The following is a 25,416-nucleotide window of genomic DNA, read 5'->3' on the forward strand; positions in this document are numbered from 1 at the left end:
GTAGAGGGCAAGGCGGTCAGAGTTCTTTCCGACAATGCCACGGCTGTCGCCTATGTGAATCGGCAGGGGGGGACGAAGAGCCCAGGATTAGCTGTAGAGGCGGCGGAGTTGCTGGTGTGGGCAGAGGCTCATCTTCAGGCTCTTTCGGCAGGCCACGTAGCAGGAGTGGACAATGTGAACGCGGATTATCTGAGCAGGCACACTTTGGATCCCGGAGAGTGGGCTCTCCATCCCTCCGTGTTCGAGCGGATAGTGTTGCAGTGGGGTCGGCCAGTGTTGGATCTCATGGCGTCGGCCGACAATGCTCAGGTCGCTTGGTTCTTCAGTCGTCGAAGAGATGTTGGAGCCGAGGGTCTCGACGCGTTGGTGCTGCCGTGGCCGGCTCAGCAGTTGCTCTATGTGTTTCCGCCGTGGCCGTTGGTGGGCCGCGTGGTGCAGCGGATCGGTCGTCATCCCGGCTTAGTGATTCTGATAGCGCCCAATTGGCCTCGTCGGCCATGGTACGGAGATCTGATGCGTTTGCTAGTGCAGGACCCGTTTCCCCTGGGGCCTCGGGTGAGTCTGGTGCAGGGGCCGATCGAGATGGCTGACCCCTCTCCATTCTTGCTTACGGCTTGGCTCTTGAAAGGCACAGATTGAGAAAGAAGGGTTTCTCGGCCAGGGTAATTGATACGATGTTGCGGTCGCGTAAGAAGTCCACGTCGTTGGCTTATGTGCGGGTGTGGCGCATCTTTGAGAGTTGGTGTCAAGAACGGAATTTTGTCCCTTTGCGGGCTTCGGTGATGGAGGTTTTGGAGTTTTTGCAGGATGGTCTGGACAGGGGGCTCTCGCTTTCTTCCCTGAAGGTGCAGGTTTCCGCTTTGTCTTGTTTCAGAGGTAAGATTCGAGGAGTCTCCTTGGCAGCTTCTCCGGACGTAGGGCGGTTCCTGAGGGCAGTAAAGTTGATTCGGCCGCCCCGTCGTCCGATGGTTCCGCCTTGGGATTTGAATTTGGTCTTGGAGACTCTGGTGGGTCCTCCATTTGAACCATTGGCGTCCATCACATGTAAGGATCTTACGTTGAAGACTGTTTTTCTGGTGGCCATTGCTTCCGCTTGTAGAATTTCAGAGCTGCAGGCCTTGTCTTGTAGGGAGCCTTTTCTGTCCTTTGCGAAAGAGAAAGTGACTTTGCGTACGGTTCCTTCTTTTGTTCCTAAGGTGGTTTTGGCGTTCCATGTGAATCAAGTGATTTTGTTACCGGTGTTGGGGAATCGTTCGGGGGATATCTCTCAGCGTCGGTTGGCTAAGTTGGATGTTCGGCGCGCCTTGCGGTCCTATTTGAGCAGAACGAGAGAATTCCGGGCTTCGGATAGGTTGTTTGTTTTGTTTGGAGGTCCCAAGAAAGGGGCTGCGGCCTCCAAGGGGACTCTGGCTAGGTGGTTGAAGGAGGCTATTGCCTCGGCTTATTTGTTGAAGCAGCGTACGGTGCCCCCGCTACTTAAGGCGCATTCAACTCGGGGGGTTGCTGCTTCCTGGGCGGAGAGTAGTTTTGTTCCTCCGCAGGATATTTGTAAGGCAGCGGCATGGTCGTCCATTCATTCCTTTGTGAAGCATTATAGGATTGATGTTCAGGCAAAAGAGGATGCGTGTTTTGGAGCGGCTGTGTTGTCTTCTGCTTTGCGAGGGTCCCACCCTTCAATTTCTACTGCTTTGGTACTTCCCACGCGTCTTGACCAGTCTGGAGGGTCGCTGAGGAAGGTGAAATTAGGCCTTACCTGCTAATTTTCTTTCCTCTAGACCCTCCAGACCGGTCAAGAGCCCGCCCTATTGAGTTTCAGAGATATTGGTAGTATCAGAAGTATTTGAGCCGTGTTCTGCTATGACTATTCCTTTACTTTCAGTGGGCCGGAGAGGTTTCTTCGCCCATAATACTGTACAGAGCGGGACGCAGTGGGACAAAATGGTCACCTACTAACTGATGATCTACAAAATCTGTGTACAGAGTGTTAACACCACACATAGTTGTTAAAATGGTTGTTAAATCTGCAGAAATGATACAGCCTTATCCTCTGGTTTCATTTAGATTTTTTTTTTTAATTTGTAAATATTTATTGATTTTGTATATTAACAAACATATTGCTTATCAAACAATCAATCACTGACACAATCCAAAAAATTCCCCTCCCCATCCCTCTCCCCACCCCTCCCCCCCCCCCCAAGCAAGTTATACATTTAATTTTTTTATGTCATGTGAGTTAAATTCCGATATTGAGTCCATAACTCTGAGGATTCATTATAACGTCCCAATCTCTTGTCCGTAAGTTTCTCCATTTCACCGATCAAAGATAGCTTCAAGAGCCAGTCCTCTTCCGAGGGTGCCTCTAATTGCTTCCAATGCCTTGCTATGACAGTTTTTGCTGCTGCTAAACACATTCTTTTAAACCGGCTCTGCCATTTGGCTCCTCGTCTATTACCCAATCCAAGCAGACACCATTGATGTTCGCACTGGAATGGCTTCCCCGTGTGGGCTGCTATCTTTGCAGCAACATTTCCCCAGAAGACCTGTATTTTTGCACAGGACCACCAAATATGTAGAAAGGTCCCCTCCTCATCTCCACATCTCCAACACTATTGTGAAGTCCCTGGAAACATAACATGCAATCTGTGTGGGGTATAATACCATCGTGACAAGATTTTATAAGCATTTTCCTTTATCAGCACACAGGTTGAGGCTTTAGTAACTTCAACTATAATCGCCTTCCACTCGTGTGCTGTAAATTCCCTTTGCAAGTCCCGTTCCCACTGAAGCATATAAGGACATTTCTCAAAGGTCCTACCCCTTAAAAATCTATACAATATAGAGATAGTACCTTTCATTTTCCCCAAGGAGCCCCATAAGTTCTCCAGTCCCTCATACTCCTCTGGATCCGCCTTCAACCACCCTTGTGTTTGTATATAATGTTTAACTTGTATGTAGAAGAATTGTTCAGTGTCTAAAATCCCATTTTGCTCCTTAAGCTCTGCAAAGGGAACCATTTGTCCATCATCCAGTAGATCTCTAAAACAGATTATCCCCTTCTCTACCCATCTCCTCGCCACCGGATGACCCATCCCTATCTGAAACCCTGGTTCCCCCCCAATGTGTGCATAAGATGAAGTAAGCCTGGACCGCCACAATTTACTTCTAACCACTGCCCACAATATTAAGAGGTGTTGCACGAATGGGTTGGAAGTCAATGTTGTGTATGTCCTACGTGGAAAGGAGGCCCAGAGTATCGATTTTAAACAATGGTTCGGCACCATAAATTGATCAAGCTGGGCCACCACTGAAAGCCTGTCTTGGCTCCATGCGGAGATAAACTTTAATTGAGCAGCCCAGTAATACCATTTGAGGTTTGGAACCCCTCGTCCCCCCCAAATCCACTGACTTCCATAACAACTTTCTGCTTTGCCTAGGCGCTTTGCCCTCCCAAATAAATCTCAAAAGAGCTCTCTGCAATTTCTCCAACTCCCCCTTAGGCACCAATATTGGTAATGTCTGAAAGAAGAATAGCACTCGAGGTAAAATATTCATTCGAACAACTGCTATGCGCCCCCACCACGACAGCCATTTCCCCGTCCAAGCTTCCATGTCTGTTCGCACCTGCTGAAAAAGTGGTATATAGTTCAGATTAAATAATTGTGAAATCTTTATAGGTATCCTGACCCCCAGATATTTAATCTTATCTTGCCGCACACGAAACGGGTATGTTCGCATGAGCTCTTGCATCCAGGCCTGTGTGATGGAAACCCCCAACAGCTCCGATTTATCATAATTGATCTTAAAGCCTGACATGCGTCCATACTCTGCTAAAGCTACCATCAGATTTGGGAGGGTCAATGCAGGGCTGCCCACAAAAAATAACACGTCGTCCGCAAATAATGCTAATTTATGTGCTACAGTCCCGATTACTATCCCTTTTACATCCGCAGATTCTCGAATCTTCTGCGCTAACGGCTCTATATAGAGCGCGAAAAGCAGCGGAGACAATGGGCAGCCCTGGCGAGTTCCACGTTCTATCTGAAATGTCGACGTGTACCCACCATTGATTTTTAATCGAGCTATTGGTCTTTCATATAACCTATGAAGCCATCCCATTAGACCAGTCCCAACTCCCATATGTTCCATAACTTCCCAAAGATAGGGCCACTCCACCCTATCAAATGCTTTTTCTGCATCTGTACTTAGTAAAGTGACCGGTATAGCCTGTCTCTTAGCCTCCCATATAACATGCAGTGTACGACGTACATTATCCGCTATCTGCCGGCCCTTAACAAACCCAGATTGGTCAGTATGTACTAATTTTGGTAGAATTGCACCTAGCCGATCTGCCAATACTTTAGATAATATTTTTATATCTAAATTGATCAGCGAGATTGGTCTATAGGACCCACATATAGCCGGGTCCCTCCCTGGCTTTAATAGCAGAGATATTCCCGCCTCATGCATACTAACGGGCAATGACTGACCATCACAACAAGCATTACCCACTCTCATCAACAAAGGTCCCACTTCCCCGCGAAAAGTTTGTAAAATTTGGCGGAGTAGCCATCCAATCCAGGGGCCTTTCCTCCCTTAAGATTCTTGATGACTCCTGTGATTTCATCAAGACGAAATGGAGCTTCCAGCTTACGGCTCTCCTCGCTAGTCAGTTTGGACAGCCCAAGTCCCTCAAAACTCTGTCGAATCTCAGCAGCTTCCAACCTTAATTCTCTTTTATAGAGCTCTTTATAAAAAGTTAGAAATTGAGTTCTAATTTCGTCATCCCTGTAACATAGCTGGTCCCCTGGGCCTTTAATTTTTGTAATGGTATGATTTCTCTGCCTAGCCTTAATGCAATTGGCCAGCATTTTCCCTGACTTATTACTATATACATAAAATTTATGTTGGAGAAGCTTCCTCATAAATTCCACCCGTACTACTTGTAATTTTTCTAGTTCCATCCGGCACCTCCTGAGCTCTTGCAGGTCTTGTGCCAAACCCCCCGCATGATGTTATCTTTCCAGATGAACCAGTCTAGATCTCAAATTGAGTTCTGCTGCTTCCCTGGCGCGCTTTCTACGAGCCCCCCACTTTATGAGATGCCCTCGTACTACCACCTTCAATGCATCCCATAGAGTCCCATCCGAAACCTCCCCCGTGTCATTGATTGTACAGTAAGTCTGGATCACTTTACGAATATCTGCACAAATTCTGTGATCCCCCAGTAATGACTCATTTAATCTCCAGAAGAGGAGCCGATCCTCCTCCCTCCACCCCTTCAGTTCAAGATCTACTGGAGCATGGTCTGAAATATTAATGGGACCAATCTCAGAATCTAACACACTATCCCAGAGTGTGCAACTACACCAAATCATATCTATTCTGGTATATGTGGTTTGTGAGTGAGAAAAAAATGTATATGTCTTTTGGCCTGGGTGTCTGAGCCTCCAAACTTCAACTAAATCTAACTGTGAGGTCAAATGTTTTAGTTTTTTACTGTGGGTCACATTTATACTACCTCCTCCTCTAGAATGGTCCATTGGTGATATATATGTATTAAAATCACCTCCTAAAATCATATGACCTTGTTGGAATTGGGAAAGCTCCTCTGTCATCTTATCAAAAAAGTCCCCCTGCCCCATATTCGGAGCATATACATTCACAATGGTCACAGGCTTTCCATATATAAGTCCCTTTACCGCCAAACATCTGCCTAGATCATCTTTATAAATATCATCAATTATAAATGGTATACCCTTCCGAACATAGATTACGAGCCCTCCCACTTTTCCTCCCCTTTTATCAAAATGGGCTATACAATCAGCAAAAGCTTTGTGTTTGAGCAAATGGGCGTCACCACTCCTAATATGTGTTTCCTGTAGCATTACTATGTCCCAATGAAGCCGTTGCACCTCACGAAATACAAGACTGCGTTTTGATGGGGAATTCAACCCATTGACATTCCATGTACCCACTCTTAGCCCCTGACCCCCCTTCCCCTCCCCTCCCCCCCCCCCCCCCGAAGTAGCTGGTATAAAACCTGCCAGCTGACGGTTCTGAGGAAGTAACTCCTCGCCAGAGCAGACTATTATTAGACTGCATATGAAAACCCAACTGCTATAAACTGTTCCTATCTTTATCCCTCTCTCTTATCATGTAACCCATATTCTTAATATTATTGCTAGCCAACATAAAACATATTTATTAACAGCATTTCAGGAGTGACATGAAACTGTCACCTAATATAAACATATTCAACCAACTGGTTATATAATTATATGATATGCATCCAGTTCTCACGATCCTGTGCTCAAGTCCCGCTCCTCTTTGGAGATCCCCGAGGACCTGATTCCTTTCTGGATCCCACTCTCTGCCATGTAGGCACCATACGTGACTGATTCATAATTGTAGAGGTTGGTCCAGAAGCTTCTGGTGGCAAATCCTTACAGCCCAGATCCTTCAATATAGTCCACGCTTCTCCTAACCGCGACACCCTCTGGGATTGACCTCCAACTGTAAATTGCAATCCGAAGGGAAAAGTCCATCTATATCTAATGCTGGAGTGCTGAAGGTACTGAGTAAGATCTTTAAATGCCCTTCTCCGTTGGAGGGTGCCTGATGCAAGATCTTGAAATATCGTAATTTTCTGGTTTTCCCAGAGGACCTCTCCCTTAGCTCTTGCTTTTCTCCAAATCATGTCCTTGATTGTATAACTTGAAAAGCAGACGACTATATCTCGAGGTTGGGAGGACCGCCTGGGTCCCAAGCTTCTATGTACTCTGTCAAACTGGATTGCAGAGTCTCCTTGTTCCTATTGAGTCTCTCCAATCTCTCCCAGAATAAGAGCACATATTTCTCTAATGATTTTAGCACAATCCATATTTTGATCAGTATCCGGTATACCTTTAAATCTGAGGTTACTTCGCCTTGAGCGATTTTCCAAGTCCTCCAGGTCCAGTTCCATTTTAGCCTTATCCTCTTTCAGGGATTGAAGTTCTGACTTTAACTCTTGTACCTCGCTCCCCACGTGCTCCAGCTCACCCTCTGCCTGCTCCATTCTATGTCCGATTTCCCGCATATCTTTCTGTAAGTCAGTGACTGCATCCTTGATCGTCTTGCGAACAGCTGACATCTCCGCTTTCAGGGCCTTAAACCAGCGAGCGACTTCCTTCTTGGTGATCTCCGTGTCGCTTTCATGTTGCTCTATGAGGCCCTCCGTCTCCGACTCGGAGTCTGCGGCAGCCATTTTGGCGCGTGTCGTGCGATATACTGCCGGAGTTCGCTGCTCCGTTGCGTTTCTCCGCCGTAAATGTAAACTTGTCTAGTTTTTTTCAGGTCGCCATAAGCTTGCGCTGGCCGCTATGTTCCTTATCTGGAGGCCGGATTTTCAGGGAGTTTTTCGCCTTTTTCACCGTCGCTCTAGCGGAGCTCCGGAATCATGCGTCCATCCCCGACGCTGACGTCACTTCCTCCTCTTCATTTAGATTTTTTTGTGTGTTGTGGTTATAAACAATTTGTGACAGTACAGATTTATTGATGCAGTTATTTTCATGAAGAGCCCACTTGAGAGGAGGCTGCCCTGGATTTGGTATTAATAAGTAGAGACAGTGTGACTGATCTTATAGTAAAAAAAAAAATGTAGGGTTTAGAGGTCACTGTACTTTATGTTTCAGTATTAACTCTGAATTGAACTGAACCATACTCAGAATTAGTCTTGGATTTCTGGAGGCCTCATCTCCAGATGGTGACTAATAGTGTTGAGGAGGCCCTACTAAAATTTCAATTGCCAGAGAGTATAGAGGAATCTTTCATAGAAGAGGAAATTCATAATATGAACCTGCAGTGAAGAAGGAGCAGACAAAATGTGAGAAAAAATGTCTTTATTGAAAAAAAGGTTGACGTCTGGAGTAGACTACTGGCAAAGGTAGCAGAAACCAAACTCATGATGAAATTTAAAACTTTGTATTTATCTTTTCTAAGGAATCTCCAACAATTCTTATATCACTCAAATGTTGCCTCCCTGACATCCCTCCTCTCTCTTGATATATTATAGAAAAGAGATCATTCTTTATCCAAAAAATAACCATTGAACTAAGAAATATAAAGGCAGATAAGGACTATATGGTCTATCCAATCTGCCCATCCGTACCATCTGCTATCCCTTCCTCTCCCCTAGTGATCCTGTTTTCCAGTCCCAAGCTTTCTTGAATTCATAAGAAATTAAGAACAGCCATACTGAGTCAGACCAATAGTCCATCTAGCCCAGTATCCTATTTCCAACAGTGGCCAATCCAGGTCACAAGTACCTGGCAGAAACCTAAATAGTACAATATTTCTTGCTACCAATCCCAAGGTAAGTAGTGGTTTCCCCATGTCTATCTCAATATCAGACTGTTCCTCCAGGTACTTGTCCAAACATTTTTTAAATCCACATACGTTACCTGCTGTTACCACATCCTCCAGCAACGAGTTCCAGAGCTTAACTATTCATTGAGCAACAGAACATAGTAACATAGTAAATGACGACAGATAAAAACTTGTACGGTCCATCCAGTGTGCCCAACAAGATAAACTCATTTTACATGATATGCGATACTTTATATGTATACCCGAGTTTGATTTGTCCTTGCCATTCTCAGATTACAGACCGTAGAAGTCTGCCAGCACTCTTCTTGAACCTAACATTGAAGCCCCTTAAAATTTACATTCAAGCCCATCCATATCTATTCAGTCACAATCAGGGCGTGGACCATGGAAGTCTGCCCAGCACCGGTTTTGCTTCCCAATTACCAGTGTCGCTACCCAATCTCCGCTAAGATTCCGTGGATCCATTCCTTCTAAACAGGATTCCTTTGTGTTTATTCCACACATGTTTGAATTCCATTACTGTTTTCATCGCCACCACCTTCCATAGGAGGGCATTCCATGTATCCACCAACCTCTCTCTGAAAAACTGCTTCCTGACATTACTCCTGAGTGTGCCTCCCTTCAACCTCAATCCATGTCCTCTAGTTCTACTGCCTTCCCATCTCCGGAAAAGGTTTGTTTGCGGATTAATACCTTTCAAATATTTGAACGTCTGTATCATGTCACCCCTGTTTCTCATTTACTTCAAGGTATACATATTCAGGCAGGCAAGTCTCCTCGTACGGTTTGCAACGCAAATCCCATACCATTTTTGTAGCTTTTCTTTGCACCACTTCCAGTCTTTTTACTTCTTTAACAGGATACGGCCTCCAAAACTGAACACAATACTCCAAGTGGGGCTTCACCAACGACTTGTAGAGGGGCATCAACACCTCCTTTCTTCTGCTGGTTATACCCCTCTCTATGTAGCCTAGCATCCTTCTCGCCAAGACACAAAGATCTAATGAAGCCTCCTGTGGCCACAAGAAGGAGGAATTCTTTTTAGGAACCCTGTGCCTTTTTTTTTTTTTTTTTTTTGTATAAAGGACTGTAGCTTTAGTAATCAAAGGAGTCGGAGCACATACCATTTGTAAAAGGGAGTCAGGCATCGTGAGGAACAAAGAAAAAATTCAAAGAATGTGAACTGTGAAACAGAGCTCAATTACGATAAGAAAACCTATCCCAAGAGAGTAGCAATTATATACTTACGAATCATAGTGAAAGAGGGGGAGAACTTGGGACTGGGTGTCCGGTGATCAACTGGATTTCACTTACATGCATACAGGACAATTCCTGGTCTACACTCGTGCAGGACGGGTCCTGGTCTACACTGTGGTAATTATGAACACCAATCACAAAAGATGTAATTAAAAAATAAATTCTTGTAAATTATAGCGCTGCACTAAATGTCGGAGGTCACCAATTTGTACTGGCTGCGTTTGTTTGGCTATACTATTCTCTGAACACAGAAGAAAGGTTAGACAGGAATTAGAGAAAAAATATATATTTTATTACTCACCAGCACTGGATCAGATATCCGTAGCAAATTGTGGAAAAATAATAGCAAACTTACAAAATCTAACATCAGTAACTTTGTAATTATAAAAAGTCTGCCATTGGGATGTCCAGTATTCCAATTTCCTAAGGTCTTTCTGCAGTTTTACACAGTCCACATGTGTTTTGACAACTTTGTGTCATCTGCAAATTTAATCACGTCACTCGTTCTAATTTCTAGATCATTTATAAATATGTTAAATAGTGTTCTTCAGACTTTCTTTAGGTTTGCCACTTGGATTAACAGCACCCTCCTCAATCTCAGCCAATGTTCTTTGATAGGAAGGTCCCCACACTTCCAGCAATAGGCTAGTTTACATCTTGCTGCTATTAATTTTCTTTATTTCTGGCCACAGTCCCAGCAGGTAGAGTTTTGATTCCATCATTTTTTTAGATTGTTTTTAAATTCTGAAACACATACGCTTCTAGATCTTAGCACTCACACACACAAAACATGTTTACTATATGGTTAAGTGGTGATTAGAAGTGCATTGTTCTTGTTTGTGTCAACTAATTTGTAAGCTCTATGTGTATCTTTTTAGTGCTGTAAACATCTAGCAACTATTTTGAAACTTTGGCAGTAGCTACTCTTCACAGGTTTTTATATTTATCATGGCTTCACAAATACAAATGACTAGTTGTTGATGCTTATGGATGTATTCTATCTTGTGTGTGTACAGGGGCAAAGGTGATTATCATCGATTAGGTCATGGATCAGATGACCATGTTAGAAGACCTCGTCAAGTTCAAGGGTTGCAAGGGAAAAAAGTCATTGCTATTGCTACTGGTTCCTTACATTGTGTTTGCTGTACAGAAGATGGTAAGTAAAAAAAGATTCTTAAAAATCATAGTTCATTGACCTGCAACAATGCATTGTTGTATTTATATGTATTATGTTCAGTGGCCTCCACCAATGCCTTGTGCTATTGTACATGTGTTCTCCAAGGACAAGCAGGACTTAGTTTCTTACATGTGGGGTGTTGTCCCCGAAAGAGCCCTGGTGCAGCCGCTACCCAGCATACCTATTACTTTAAGAAGCCTTTTGTAGATTCGCACTGCATGTGCACGATTGCCTTCCTGTCCGCTGCAATTGCACAGGATCACCGTTCTTTTTCTCTCTGTGAAGCTGGCAAGATGTGTCTTACTCGCAGCATGATTCTCTTCAGGTTTTTGATTTTTTTTTTTTAAATTTTCTTCATTGTTCCTTCCTGGACAATATTTTTGATTCCCTTTGTGAATCCCTTTCATTTATTTTTTTTAGAACTTTTGTTTGCTTTCTTTTTTCACAGCTGTAGACCATTTCTCTCTGTTTGTTTTTCCTCCCTGCATCATTGAGTCATTTGATTTTGCTGTGACTGTCTTTCCCTTGATGTCTCCAAAGCCAGCCAATGGCCCCAGAAAGTTTACTTTGGGCACTGAGGAACCATGATCCTCTAAGCTGTACTCTGTGCTCAAATGCAGAAGAGGACCGTGAAATCCAGGGAGATGGTCTGAGAGAGAAATCCAATTCATCAACATTGGCATCGGGAGTATCAGTCCCTATGGCCTCAGGAGCTGCACCGGACACTGGTGACACTCTAGCACTGAGAAGGTCTCCACCTTCCTCTATGTGAAGCATCAGTCCTTGTCACACAGTGCTAGGAGCTCTGAGGCATTGACATCATTGGCACCCAAGAAGCGTCAGTGCTGTGAGGACTTCTACCCCTCTGTGGTTGCGGTGCTGACCCACCGAAGCCTTCTGAGGCTTTGGACACAGTGGCATTCCTCCCACCTTTGGCAATGCCTGCCCTTGAAGAACAGATCCAGGCCTTGCTTTGGGAGGAGCTGGGGTACCTCATGGAACCATGCAGCGACAAGGTATCAGGGCACCTGCATCGATTCTAGAGATGCTCCAGCCCGTCCTGTTGAGAACTGAAGGAAGGGGGATGTATGTATGGAATGGCTTTCTCAGAAAAAATGTCTGCAAGTATGAGGGGGTGTATGTGTCTGGGTGTGTGTGTGTGTGCTTGCGTCCTGGGTGTGAATGTGTCCTTTTATATCCCTGAACTCTCTTTTTCCAGAATATTCCCATTTAATAATTTAGTTTGTTTGAGCTGATGTCTCATTACCCAAGAGGTGTGGATTCCTTTGAAGGTCCACTAGTTGTTGTCAGTTTGTCTGGCCTCCTTTTGTTCTGCTGAGCACTGGTTCTGGTATCTTTTGTTGCTCTAAAGCACAGGTGGTAAGACATGTAAACTATGCCCAAAGGGGTAAGAAACATCCTGTCTATTTGTATTCACATCACCAGAGATCAGACTACTGGGGGGGGGGGGGGGGGGGGGGGGAGGAGGTCAGGGCTACTTGCAAAATCTCCCAGATGCCTTTAGCTGACATTTTGGAGTAGGCCTTGAAGCCTTGGTTAGGCTAACTCTCAGGTTAAGCTCTGAACTGATGCTTACAATGTATCTTACCTGTACTTACATCAGTGTTGCCAGCTGCAAGAGTCTCAGCCAGATTCTCTTCTCTGAGATCCTCCAATATCTCTCTTCTCCTCTTCCAACTGTCCGTCTATTTCCTAACTTTGCTTTCTTCCCAAAGCTAGGAAGTCTCTATATCCTTTCTCTATATCTCTTCCTTTTTCACCTTCTCCTTCCTCTATCCTTCTCAGTCCTGTATTTGTTTTTTACTTCTCTCATAGATAGTACTTTTTCCGTTTCTTTTCATATGCTATCTCTTTGCTTTTGACATATTCCATCTCAATCTGCAACAGGAGTGAGGGGCTACTTTAATGTGAAATACTCTACAACCATGCAGTTCTTTTCCTCACATTTTAATTGCTTTCGGCCACCAATTCTTACAAAAATAATCAAGAGACTCGCCAAGAATGTTTGTTCCATAATTAGGTAATTAAAGGCAGGGCCGCTGAGAGACTGAGCCAGGCCTGGGGCAAGGCCACCCCCAGCCCCGCTCCCCCAATCACTACTGCTGTCAGCTTCCCTCTCTTGCTCCCAGGCTGCCGGTGCCGCAGTCCCCAGTCTCCACCTACCTACCCTCAGCTCCCTTCTGTCTGCCATCCGACCACCTTCATTTAAAAAAAAAAAAAAGGGCGGCAAGGCCCGCCCGAGGCAATCTGGTGCTTTCACATAGAAGGCGCTGCGCTGCCAATTTCAAGATTTTTTTTTTTGTTTGTTTTAATGAAGGTGGTCGGATGGCAGACAGAAGGGAGCTGAGGGTAGGTAGGTGGAGACTGGGGACTGCGGCACCGGCAGCCTGGGAGCAGGAGAGAGCGAAAGACCCCGGCGCCGGGCCCTCCTTGGAGTTCCAGGACCGGAGAATTTTGCCCCCCCCCCCCCCCCCTTTCGGCGGCCCTGATTAAAGGTGTGAGTAGCTGATGTTAGCAGGAGTGAGAGGCTGGCTCAAATGGGGACTCAGTGGATGCAGACAGTTAAAATTTCCAGTGGGTTTTGTATAAATTTATTATCAAGCTTTGTGGTTAAACGTTAGAAAAATGGAGTGCTGGAGAGAGCTAACGTACTTATGTATGTTTATCTACTCTAGATGGTAGAATACAAATGAGGAAGACAAAAACAAGATTGTCCTGGAAAATGAAGCATGTAAATATGCTCACCTATATGAGCCAACTTTAAAAAATCATTGGGGTGCTAAACCCAATGGAAATAACCCCTCCCTGGACACATGGAATTTTCTCAATATTGGGGGTGCTTAAGCACCCTTAGTGCTGGCTCCTGTATGCTTACCCTATATGGTTGGAAGCTAGGATGTGGCCTTAGCGATGAGACTACAACGACTGGGCAAATTGATTGTCTTTTTATCGTTTTCTTTCATCGTATATTATATTGCTGTGGGGCAATTTTTAGACTTTCCACAATGGGACAAAATTTGTACAACTGTAAGCATTTATTTTTATTTGGAAACTTACTTCTGGCATAAGTAATCACAGATTTTCACACCTGCTTTTAATGTGTCAGCTTTCTTAATAAAATATGCAATAGTTTCCGATTTGCAGTGGGTGATCTTTTGCATCAGTGTATAGACTTTAACAACAAATTTGGTTGAGGAAATTTGATTACTTATCTGGGGATGAATTTTAAGATGAGTGTAAGGGGGTTTATAGAACGTGCCCCTCACCATTAATAAAAGTCCCTCTCTAAATAGCCTGGGCTATCTTAAGAGCACTGATTTCGCCCTGGGAGGAAATGAGTCAGGAGGGACGGAGTCAACTGGGACTTAAAAGACAGGGCCAGGCTGACGTTAAGGAGGCCCAGGGAAGGAAGATTAGGAGCCCCAGCAGATGTGGCTGCAGTCACTGTATACAATTTGTACCCATTTCTTTTCACATTTGTATACCTTGTCTGGCTGAGTTATTCCCATGGCCACTTCATAACCATCGCCCGGGTCTCACAATGAGTTTGCTATATTTTTAGAGCTCAAGTATTGCACTTTCAGCTGATGCCAGGTATGGCTGGCATTGCAATAGATCTCTGTGTTTTATTTGCAAAATTGCAGAAGGTTTCAGGCCACATTACAGAGCATAATAATGTAGGCTACCTTACAGAGGCGAAACCCTTTTTTTAATTGATCTGTTTGAATATTATTTCTTAATCATATGTTTAAAAAATTATTTGTTTTAGGTGAAGTATATACATGGGGAGATAATGATGAAGGACAGCTTGGAGATGGAACAACCAATGCCATCCAAAGACCACGACTGGTTGCTGCGCTTCAGAGTAAAAAGATAAACAGAGTAGCTTGTGGTTCTGCTCACACTTTGGCCTGGTCTACTAGTAAACCTGCTAATGCAGGCAAACTCCCTCTGCAGGTATGATTTAGTTATGCTGAAGGACTTTGAAGTAAACGTCTTCCTTTTTGATAACCTACAGATACAATGTGATTATTAATGTGATACATTGAACTAAGCAGGAACACCATTTTCCTATTCTTAAAGCCTTTAAACTTATTTCACTCAAGCCACGGAACTGTGACTCTCTGTAATCTCAAATAACAAACTATGGATTTAACACACATTAGTTGAACCAGGTCCTATTACTGTCGATTTACTAACGAAGGCCGTTATTTTAGAAGCAGGAAGCTGGCAAAAGAATCGGTTGGACCACTAGATGACCAAGGAGTAAAAGGGGCGATAAGGGAAGACAAAGCCGTAGCGGAGAGATTAAATGAATTCTTTGCTTCGGTCTTCACCGAGGAAGATTTGGGTGAGATACCGGTGCCAGAAATGGTATTCGAAGCTGATGAGTCGGAGAAACTTAATGAATTCTCTGTAAACCTGGAGGATGTAATGGGGCAGTTCTGCAAATTGAAGAGTAGCAAATCTCCTGGACTAGATGGTATTCATCTCAGAGTACTGATAGAACAGAAAAAATGAACTTGCAGAGCTATTGTTAGTAATATGTAATTTATCCTTAAAATCGAGTGTGGTACCGGAAGATTAGAGGGTGGCCAATGTAACGCCAACTTTTTAAAAAGGTTCAAGAGGAGATCCGGGAAATTATAGAACAATGATTCTGACGTCGGTGCCGGGCAAAATGGTAGAGACTATTATAAAGAACAAAATTACAGTGTATATTCAAAAGCATGGATTAATGAGACAAAGTCAACATGGACTTAGTGAAGGGAAATCTTGCCTCACCAATCTACTACATTTCTTTGAAGGGATGAACAAACACGTGGATAAAGGTGAGCTGGTTGATATTGTGTATCTGGATTTTCAGAAGGCGTTTCACAAAGTACCTCATGAAAGACTCCAGAGGAAATTAGAGAGTCATGGGATAGGAGGTAGTGTTCTGTTGTGGATTAAAAACTGGTTACAAGATAGAAAACAGAAAGTATGGTTAAATGGTCAGTATTCTCAATGGGAGAAGGGTAGTTAGTGGGGTTCCCCAGGGGTCTGTGCTGGGACCGCTGTTTTTTAACATATTTATGAATGACCTAGAGATGGGAGTAACTAGTGAGGTAATTAAATTTGCTGATAACACAAAGTTATTAAAGGTCGTTAAATCACGGGAGGATTGTGAAAAATTACAAGAAGACCTTACGAGACTGGGTGTTTAAATGGCAGATGACGTTTAATGTGAGCAAGTGCAAAGTGATGCATATGGGAAAGAGGAACCTGAATTATAGCTACATCATGCAAGGTTCCACGTTAGGAGTCACAGACCAAGAAAGGGATCTAGGTGTTGTCACTGATGATACATAGAAACCTTCTGCTCAGTGTGCTACTGAGGCTAAGAAAGCCAATAGAATGTTAGGTATTATTAGGAAAGGAATGGAAAACAAAAATTAGGACGTTATAATGCCTTTGTATCGCTCCATGGTGCGACTGCATCTCAAATATTGTGTTCAATTCTGGTTGCCACATCTCAGAAAAGATATAGTGGAATTAGAAAAGGTGCAGAGAGGGGCGACGAAAATATTAAAAGGGATGGGACGACTTCCCTATTAGGAAAGGCTAAAGTGGCTAGGGCTCTTCAGCTTGGAGAAAAGGCAGCTGAGGAGAGATATGATAGAGATCTATAAAATAATGAGTGGAGTGGAACGGGTAGATGTGAAGTGTCTGTTTACGCTTTCCAAAAATACTTGGACTAGGGGCATGCGATTGAAGCTACAATGTAGTAAATTTAAAACAAATTGGAGAAACTTTTTCTTCACTCAAGGTGTAATTAAACTCTGGAATTCATTGCCAGAGAATGTGGTAAATGCAGTTAGCTTAGCGGAGTTTAAAAAAGGTTTGGACAGCTTCCTAAAGTCCATAGACCATTATTAAATGGACTTGGGGAAAATCCACTATTTCTGGGATAAACAGTATAAAATGTTTTGTACGTTTTTGGGATCTTGCCAGGTATTTGTGACCTGTATTGGCCACTGTTGGAAACAGGATGCTGGGCTTGATGGACCTTTGGTCTGTCCCAGTATGGCAATACTTATGTGCTTATGTACTAAGTATCCCCATATCCTATATAATAAAATGCACCTCCAACGTTCTGAAGCCGAGAAAGTGAAGCCTTCAAGCCTTGAAGCATTCCTGCAACGTTTCAAAACTACGTGTCGTCAGTTGAGGAGATGGAGCCTTACAGAGCGCACAAATGCTTCAAGGCTTGAAGGCTTCACTTTCTCGGCTTCAGAACGTTGGAGGTGTGTTTTATTATATAGGATGTGCTCTATGCTTTTCTGTAGCACATGGGGGGAATTTAATATATGCTGATTAAAGTGGAGGAGTGGCTGGAGGGGGGGCAGGGGAGATAGGACAATTGCTGTGTGGCTGGAGGGGGGGCAGGGGAGAGAGGAGAATTGCTGGGTGGCTGGGGGAGCAGGAGACACAGGAGAATTGCTGGGTGGCTGGAGGGGGGGCAGGGGAAAGAGGAGAATTGCTGGGTAGCTGGAGAGGGGGGCAGGGGAGAGAGGAGATTCGCTGGGTGGCTGGAGGGGGGGGCAAGGGAAAAAGGAGAATTGCTGGGTGACTGGAGGGGGGCAGGGGACACAGGAAAATCACTGGGTGGCTGGAGGGGGGGCAGGGGAGAGAGGAGAATCGCTGGGTGGCTGGAGGGGGGCAGGGAACAGAGGAGACTCGCTGGGTGGCTGGAGGTGGGCAGGGGAGAGAAGAGCATCGGTGGGTGGCTGGAGGGGGCAAGGGAAAAAAATAGAATCGCTGGGTGGCTGGAGGGGAGCAGGGGAGAGAGGAGAATCGCTGGGTGGCTGGAGATGGGACCAGAGGAGCACACTCACACCCAGCAGTCTCACTCTCTGTCACACACACCACACTCGCACATTCACTCTCTCTCTCTCACACACAATCCACACATACTCTTTGAAACATAGACACTCCGAGGAAAACCTTGCTAGCGCCCGTTTCATTTGTGTCAGAAATGGGCCTGTTTTACTAGTGTACTATAAATAGTTCTTCAAGTGTAGATCACCTACATGTGCAAGTAGGGATTTTAGAAAGCTGGTATTTACATATGGTGATCCATTGCATATCTAAATAGAAAGGGGGTGTGGAGAGGGAGTGGTTTGGGAAGGCCTAATATAATTGGGTGATCCCCATTTACAAAGGGAATATTCATAGATATGAAAAGAAAAAAATTTATAAATGCCAGCATTTACACCTGCCCCGAGATATTTATTTCAAAATCTGTTTGTATTCATTGATGAGAACATGGCACAGCCACACAAAGTGAAGCAAACAGAAACACTAAATAATAACTGTAATTCAAATACAGAGAAGAACCTCACCCCACCCACCTGCCCATACCCACACCCTGAAAAAAGATAACACCCCACGCTATATAGGTTTGACTTCGACTGTTATAGTCCCCATCCTCAGGAACAAGACTAGAAAGAAACCAGCCCTACCCAGTGACCCCCCCCACACCCCCGCCTTTGAGTATGCATATCTATAGCTCTCCCTCCTGCATCCTGGAAACTGTTCAAGACATGACAGTGTAAAAGGCAGGTGCAAAAGCAGGGGGCAAACTCTCCTTCAGATCTCCCCTCCTTACATACTAGTAACTCTTCTGATCCCCCTTCCCCATACATTGATAGCCTTTTCAACCCTCCCTCCCCCCCCCCCCTAGACAAAAACTTTCCCAATCCCTTGATCCCATCTCCAGTGTCTGGTGGGATGCAGGAGCAATCCTTAGTCACTCCTGCTCCTTTGAAATCCTTGGTTCAAAATGGCATCTGGAAGCCCTAGCTCCTATGGTCAAGCTGCCATATAAGGGCCTTTTGCTCCCTTATATGACTACTTGACCCCTTAGTGATAGTTCTTGGTTTCTCCCTATTTCAGTATGGAAACAAAAAGGAAATTTAGATTGTTTAGCCACCTTTTCCAGTAAGAGTTAAACAGGCTTATAACATTTTTATGATTCAGGTGAAATAATTCCCTGTACTATAGAGCCTCCAATGTACATAGTTGCCTGAAGCAACAGAAGACAAACTGGCTTGCTGAAGGTGGCAGTGAGTGTCGGTGGAAAATGTGGTTTACAGTCCTTTTCACTACCTACTAGATTATTTTTCACCAAAAATATTGTTTTATGTTAAATGACTTGAAATATCTCACTCTGGCTGTTTTTTTATAGGTTCCCATGGAATATAACCACCTACAAGAAATACCAATAATTGGCTTGAGGAATAGACTGTTACTGTTGCATTATATTTCTGAATTATTTTGTCCATGTATTCCTATGTTTGACCTGGAGGGACACCTTGATGAGACTGGACAAGGACCTTCTATTGGCTTTGATACTCTACGAGGAATTCTTATATCACAAGGAAAGGTACTTACTGATGCTCTATATGTGTTTAGTTTTATGGAACGTGAAGGATGGTTATGGAATGCTATAATACTAGTGAGAATATAGATGCAGATTACAATGCTAGATGAAAGGAGTAACTAGTAAGTTTTGTATAAATTTAATAGATTCCATATACCAGAAATTACAATCTTAAAAAACAATTCTCAAGCATTGTAACTGGTAGTTAAATCATGACCTTGGAGTTTCAGAATTAAATTTCCTGCCCCACTATAGTTTTGAAATTCAAAATGGCTGTCACTTGAAATGTGCTCATGAATTTTGTTTCAAAATTTTAAAAAATATTGTCAGCCCAAATTTGATCTGTATTAGGAAAGGAAAAAATAACTAATCTGGTGTGATAGGACAAACCTCACTCAAGAAATTTTCCATTACACATTTTGTTTGTTTCCTTACAGATTAATAGATTATGTTCCTCCTTATGATTAAATAAAACTCAGGTGTCTTAGATTATTTCCATTGCTTGGTTAGATGGTAGCCACAGTACAGGTTAGTTCTTACATATTTCTTTGCTTGTGTCAGCTTCAGTGGGCACTGAGATGCCAGTGGGAGAGGATGGCTTCTCCATGGACAGGCAGGATGAGTCAGCCACCCACTAGTGATATCATCCGAAGGATCCATGGACAGAAGTTCTCTCCTAAAGCTCAGAAAGCTTTCTGAGCATATGCCTGGCAACCCCCATTACAGTTCACACCAGTTTCCACTCCACATTTGAATTCTTTCACGTTGCCTAATGGCTGGATTCTCCAGTATTTCTCCACACTACAGAGCGCGTAACACCCATCCTGCCAGAAGCAAGCATGACATCTAGTTACTGTCATAGCAGACCCAAAACCTGAGTTCCAGAAGTGACCTCACTGCAGTAAGAAAATAAAATCAAAGGACTCCACAACCAATTTTTTTGATGCCTTGGGCTCTTCCATGGGTTGAAGATTGCACTCACTACTACTACTACTTATCATTTCTATAGTGCTACTAGATGTATGCAGCGCTGTACACTTGAACATGAAGAGACAGTCCCTGCTCGACAGAGCTTACAATCTAATCAGGACAGACAAACAGGACAAACGAGATAAGGGAATATTAAAATGAGGATGTAAGATAAGGGTTCTGAACAAGTGACTAAGGGTTAGGAGTTAAAGCAGCATCAAAAAGGTGGCCTTTTAGCTTAGATTTGAAGACAGCCAGAGATGGAGCTTGACGTACCAGCTCAGGAAGTCTATTCCAGGCATATGGTGCAGCAAGGTAAAAGGAACGGAGTCTGGAGTTAGCAGTGGAAGAGGAGGGTGCGGATAGAGAGATTTACCAGTGAACGAAGTTCCGCGGGAGGAATGTAGGGCATGAGAGGTACTGAGGAGCTGCAGAGTGAATGCACTTATAAGTCAATAAGAGGAGTTTGAACTGTTTGCGGAAATGGATAGGAAGCCATTGAAGTGACTTGAGGAGAGGGCTAATATGAGTATAATGACACTGGCGGAATATAAGTCATGCAGCAGAATTTTGAACAGATTGAGGAGGAGAGAGATGGCTAAGTGGGAGACCTGTGAGAAGCAAGTTGCAATAGTCTAAGCGAGAGGTGATAAGAGTGTGGATGAGGGGTTCTGGTAGTGTGCTCAGAAAGGAAAGGGCGATTTTTGGTGATATTATAGAGAAAGAAACGACAGGTTTTAGCAGTCTGCTGAATATGTGCAGAGAAGGAGAGGGAGGAGTCGAAGATGACCCCAAGGTTAAGAGCTGATGACACAGGAATGATGAGAGTGTTATCCACAGAAATAGAGAATGGGAGAGGAGGAGAGGTTGGTTTAGGGGGAAAGATAAGAAGCTCAGTCTTGGTCATGTTTAGTTTCAGATGGCGCTGAGACATCAAGGCAGCAATGTCAGACAGGCAGGCAGATACTTTGGCCTGGATTTCGGCTGAGATTTCTGGTGTGGAGAGGTAGATCTGGGAGTCATCAGCGTAAAGATGATACTGAAAACCATGGGATGAGATCAGAGTACAAGGGAAGAGGTATAGATGAAGAAGAGAAGAGGTCCCAGGACAGATCCCTGAGGTACACCAACTGACAGTGGGATAGAAGTAGAGGAGGATCCACTAGAGTATACACTAAAGGTACGTTGGGAGAGATAAGAAGAAAACCAGGACAGAACAAAGCCCTGAAATCCAAGTGAGGACAGCGTATCAAGGAGTAGACTGTGATCAACAGTGTCAAAATCAGCAGATAGATCGAGAAGGATGAGGATAGAATAGAGACCTTTGGATCTACATAGTAACATAGTAGATGACGGCAGAAAAAGACCTGCACGGTCCATCCAGTCTGCCCAACAAGATAACTCATATTTACTGCTTTTTGTGTATACCCTACTTTGATTTGTACCTGTGCTCTTCAGGGCACAGACCGTATAAGTCTGCCCAGCACTATCCTCACCTCCCAACCACCAGCCCTGGCACAGACCGTACAAGTCTGTCCAGCACTATCCCCGCCTCCCTACCACCAGTCCCGCTTCCCATCACCGGCTCTGGCACAGACCGTATAAGTCTGCCCAGCCCTATCCCCGCCTCCCAACCACCAGCCCCGCCTCCCGATCTTGACTAAGCTCCTGAGGATCCATTCCTTCGGCACAGGATTCCTTTATGCTTATCCCACGCATGTTTGAATTCCGTTACCGTTTTCATTTCCCCCACCTCCCGCGGGAGGGCATTCCAAGCATCCACTACTCTCTCCGTGAAAAAATACTTCCTGACATTTTTCTTGAGTCTGCCCCCCTTCAATCTCATTTCATGTCCTCTTGTTCTACCACCTTCCCATCTCTGGAAAAGGTTCGTTTGCGGATTAATACCTTTCAAATATTTGAACGTCTGTATCACATCACCCCTGTTTCTCCTTTCCTCCAGAGTATACATGTTTAGTTCAGCAAGTCTCTCCTCATACGTCTTGTAACGCAAATCCCATACCATTCTCGTAGCTTTTCTTTGCACCGCTTCAATTCTTTTTACATCCTTAACAAGATACGGCCTCCAAAACTGAACACAATACTCCAGGTGGGGCCTCACCAACGACTTATACAGGGGTATCAACACCCCCTTTCTTCTGCTGGTCACACCTCTCTTTATACAGCCTAACAACCTTCTAGCTACGGCCACCGCCTTGTCACACTGTTTCGTCGCCTTCAAATCCTCAGATACTATCACCCCAAGATCCCTCTCTCCGCCCGTACCTATCAGACTCTCCCTGCCTAACACATACGTCTCCCGTGGATTTCTACTTCCTAAGTGCATCACTTTGCATTTCTTCGCATTGAATTTTAATTGCCAAACCTTAGACCATTCTTCTAGCTTCCGTAGGTCCTTTTTCATGTTTTCCACTCCCTCTGGGGTGTCCACTCTGTTACAGATCTTAGTATCATCCGCAAATAGGCAAACTTTACCTTCTAACCCTTCGGCAATGTCACTCACAAATATATTGAACAGAATCGGCCCCAGCACCGATCCTTGAGGCACTCCACTACTTACCTTTCGCTCCTCAGAGCGAATTCCATTCACCACCACCCTCTGGCGTCTGTCCGTCAACCAGTTCCTAATCCAGTTCACCACTTCGGGTCCTATCTTCAGCCCATCCAGTTTATTTAAGAGCCTCCTGTGGGGAACCGTGTCAAAAGCTTTGCTGAAATCTAAGTAGATTACGTCCATAGCTCGTCCCTGATTCAGTTCTCCTGTCACCCAATCAAAGAACTCAATGAGGTTCGTTTGGCACGATTTCCCTTTGGTAAATCCATGTTGTCTCGGATCTTGCAACTTATTGGCTTCCAGGAAATTCACTATCCTTTCCTTCAGCATCGCTTCCATTACTTTTCCAATAACCGAAGTGAGGCTTACCGGCCTGTAGTTTCCAGCTTCTTCCCTATCACCACTTTTGTGAAGAGGGACCACATCCGCCGATCTCCAATCCCTCGGAACCTCTCCCGTCTCCAAGGATTTATTAAACAAATCTTTAAGAGATCATTGGAGACTTTAGCAATCACTGTTTCAGTTGAATGAAGGGGGCGAAAGCCAGACTGAAAGATGTTCTCATGGGTATAATGATCCTGAAGCTACAATGAGCAGGATTTCCTTGTTTGCTCTGCCTCTCCAGGAAGGCCACTGCCACACCCTGGGGTGTGCTCTCCACAGCTTCTTGTCCCAGGCTGGCCCTCTCTGCTCTGACTCATGCTGACGGATCATCCCCACCTCCAAGGACAGTGCAGACAGTGCATGCAAATCTCCCTCATGAATATTCATTGTGGGTATCCTGAAAACCTGACTGGCAGCGGTGCCTCCAGGACCAGGTTTGGGAACCACTGGGTTAACAAGCTAATCAACACTGATAATTGGATGTTAACCAATTATCAGCACTAATTGGCATTAATTAGAGGTGCACGTAAATTCTAAGTTGCTTAGTTGAAAAAGGGGCGTGGAATGGGCGGGTTGTGGGTATATCTAAACTCTATGCACATTGTTATAGAACGCTCCCACTCTGCACCTAATTTAGGCGTTGGGATTTACACCAGGATTTACTTGGCATAATTGGCCTTGACTGAATTTAGTCGCGTGGACTGGCGCTCAGCTTATTCTATAAACCGCAAGGAAATTAAGTCATACTTTATAGACTGTACTTAAGCAAATTTTATTTTGGCGAACAATTTTTAGGTGTGATATATAGAATCTTTTCCTATGTCTCTATCTCCAGCAGGTGAACAGACATACTTCAACTAGCTCCTGGATTCTTCTGCTTGAGGGGGATCTTGTTCTAGGTAGCCTAGTTCAGTTGAGCATGGGTGTGTTCTGCTGTTTGGCGCCAACTTTAGGAGGCATGCCTGGTGAGGCCAGTTCCCTCCCCGCCCCCTTGGTTTCCCCTGTGCCCCTAGCAGCCAGCCTTAGGTTTAGTCCTCACAGAACAGGCAACAAACAAAACAATAAAAGAAAAAAGAGGATTTATGAGCGGTTTGCTGCTACTTTGGCTACAGGGGACCTGCCTTAGAGGCAATTGTTCTGTTGTGCAGAGAGTTGGAGTGACTCACTGCCTGCAGAAGGGTGAGTGTGCCTTTAATTTCATTTAAGCTGCTTTTTCCTGCCTTCGCAGTTTTATATTGTTCCCCTGAGGTTGGCTGCTGAGGCTGTCACACGCTGCTTCCGCTGTGGGAAGCGGTGATTCGCGTCAGGTTTGTGTCCGGGGGCTGCACGAAGACAGCCATCCTGGAGGCCTCCGCTCCAAGGGTCGTCTCTAGTTTTTCCCACACGGCAGTCACCAAAAAGACTGTTCTGCCAGAAGAGGGAGATATCACATTAAGGGATGTACAGGACAGAAATCTGGAGGCTTCCTTGAAGCTCTCCTTCAATGTCTTTGCCCTTTCCATCCAGGCCTCTATCTGCCTTACTGGGTGCAGCAGGCAGTGGAGGTGGTTTCGGGAGATGAGGAGCAGCCCTCAGCGGATTTTCCATCTATGGAATCCAAGTTGGCTTATTTAGCAGATTTGCTGTATAACCTTGTGTGAGCCTTCGCAAAGCAGATGGCCTTAGTGGTCACGGCCGTCGTCTGTTGTGACTGTCACTGGGCAGTGGATGCTACTTCTAAGCAGCGTATCACTAAGCTTCTCTTTCGAGGAAAGCTGCTGTTTAGCGAAGACTTTGAGAAGATGGTGAAGGAGATGGGACACTCCAAGATGTGCAGCACTTGCCTAAGGATAGAAAGAAGCAGGCATTTAGATCAAGTTTGGCCTGATCTCGATTAAAGGATACAAAGAAATATCATCTGAGTCATACTTATTCTTTCTTTCAGAGAGCCAGGTATCAGCTGCATTCATTGTTTTGAACTGACAAGCATGCCTTGAGTCAGGCTTCCCAGCCTGCACCCGCAGCGAGAGCTTCCCAATAATGGTGTGCCAGTCCACTGCTCACCTCAGAGGACTGGGGGTCGGGTGACTCTTTTCTATGAGGAGTGAACCAAGCCAATGGGTTCTAGACATTGTCAGAGAAGATTACAAATTAGAGTTATCCTCTCTCAGAAGAGATTTTTTCTTGTCCCTGTACAGCGCTATGTCCAAGTGACTAGTGGTTCTATTGGCCCTATGCGTGTTGCAGGATCTTGGCGCAGTG

At 44.6% G+C, this 25,416-nt stretch overlaps 1 protein-coding gene across 1 annotated transcript in view; it reads left to right on the plus strand.

Moving 5' to 3' along the window:
* Nucleotides 1-25,416, plus strand: part of HERC2 (HECT and RLD domain containing E3 ubiquitin protein ligase 2) — a 921,269-nt gene that overhangs the window by 818,920 nt on the left and 76,933 nt on the right. Inside the window, 3 exon segments of the mRNA XM_030201308.1 lie at nucleotides 10,641-10,780; nucleotides 14,592-14,779; nucleotides 19,053-19,250. Coding sequence (XP_030057168.1) covers nucleotides 10,641-10,780; nucleotides 14,592-14,779; nucleotides 19,053-19,250 — 526 coding nt within the window.

Source organism: Microcaecilia unicolor, chromosome 4, assembly GCF_901765095.1.
Source record: "Microcaecilia unicolor chromosome 4, aMicUni1.1, whole genome shotgun sequence".
Classification (NCBI taxonomy): Eukaryota; Metazoa; Chordata; class Amphibia; order Gymnophiona; family Siphonopidae; genus Microcaecilia; species Microcaecilia unicolor.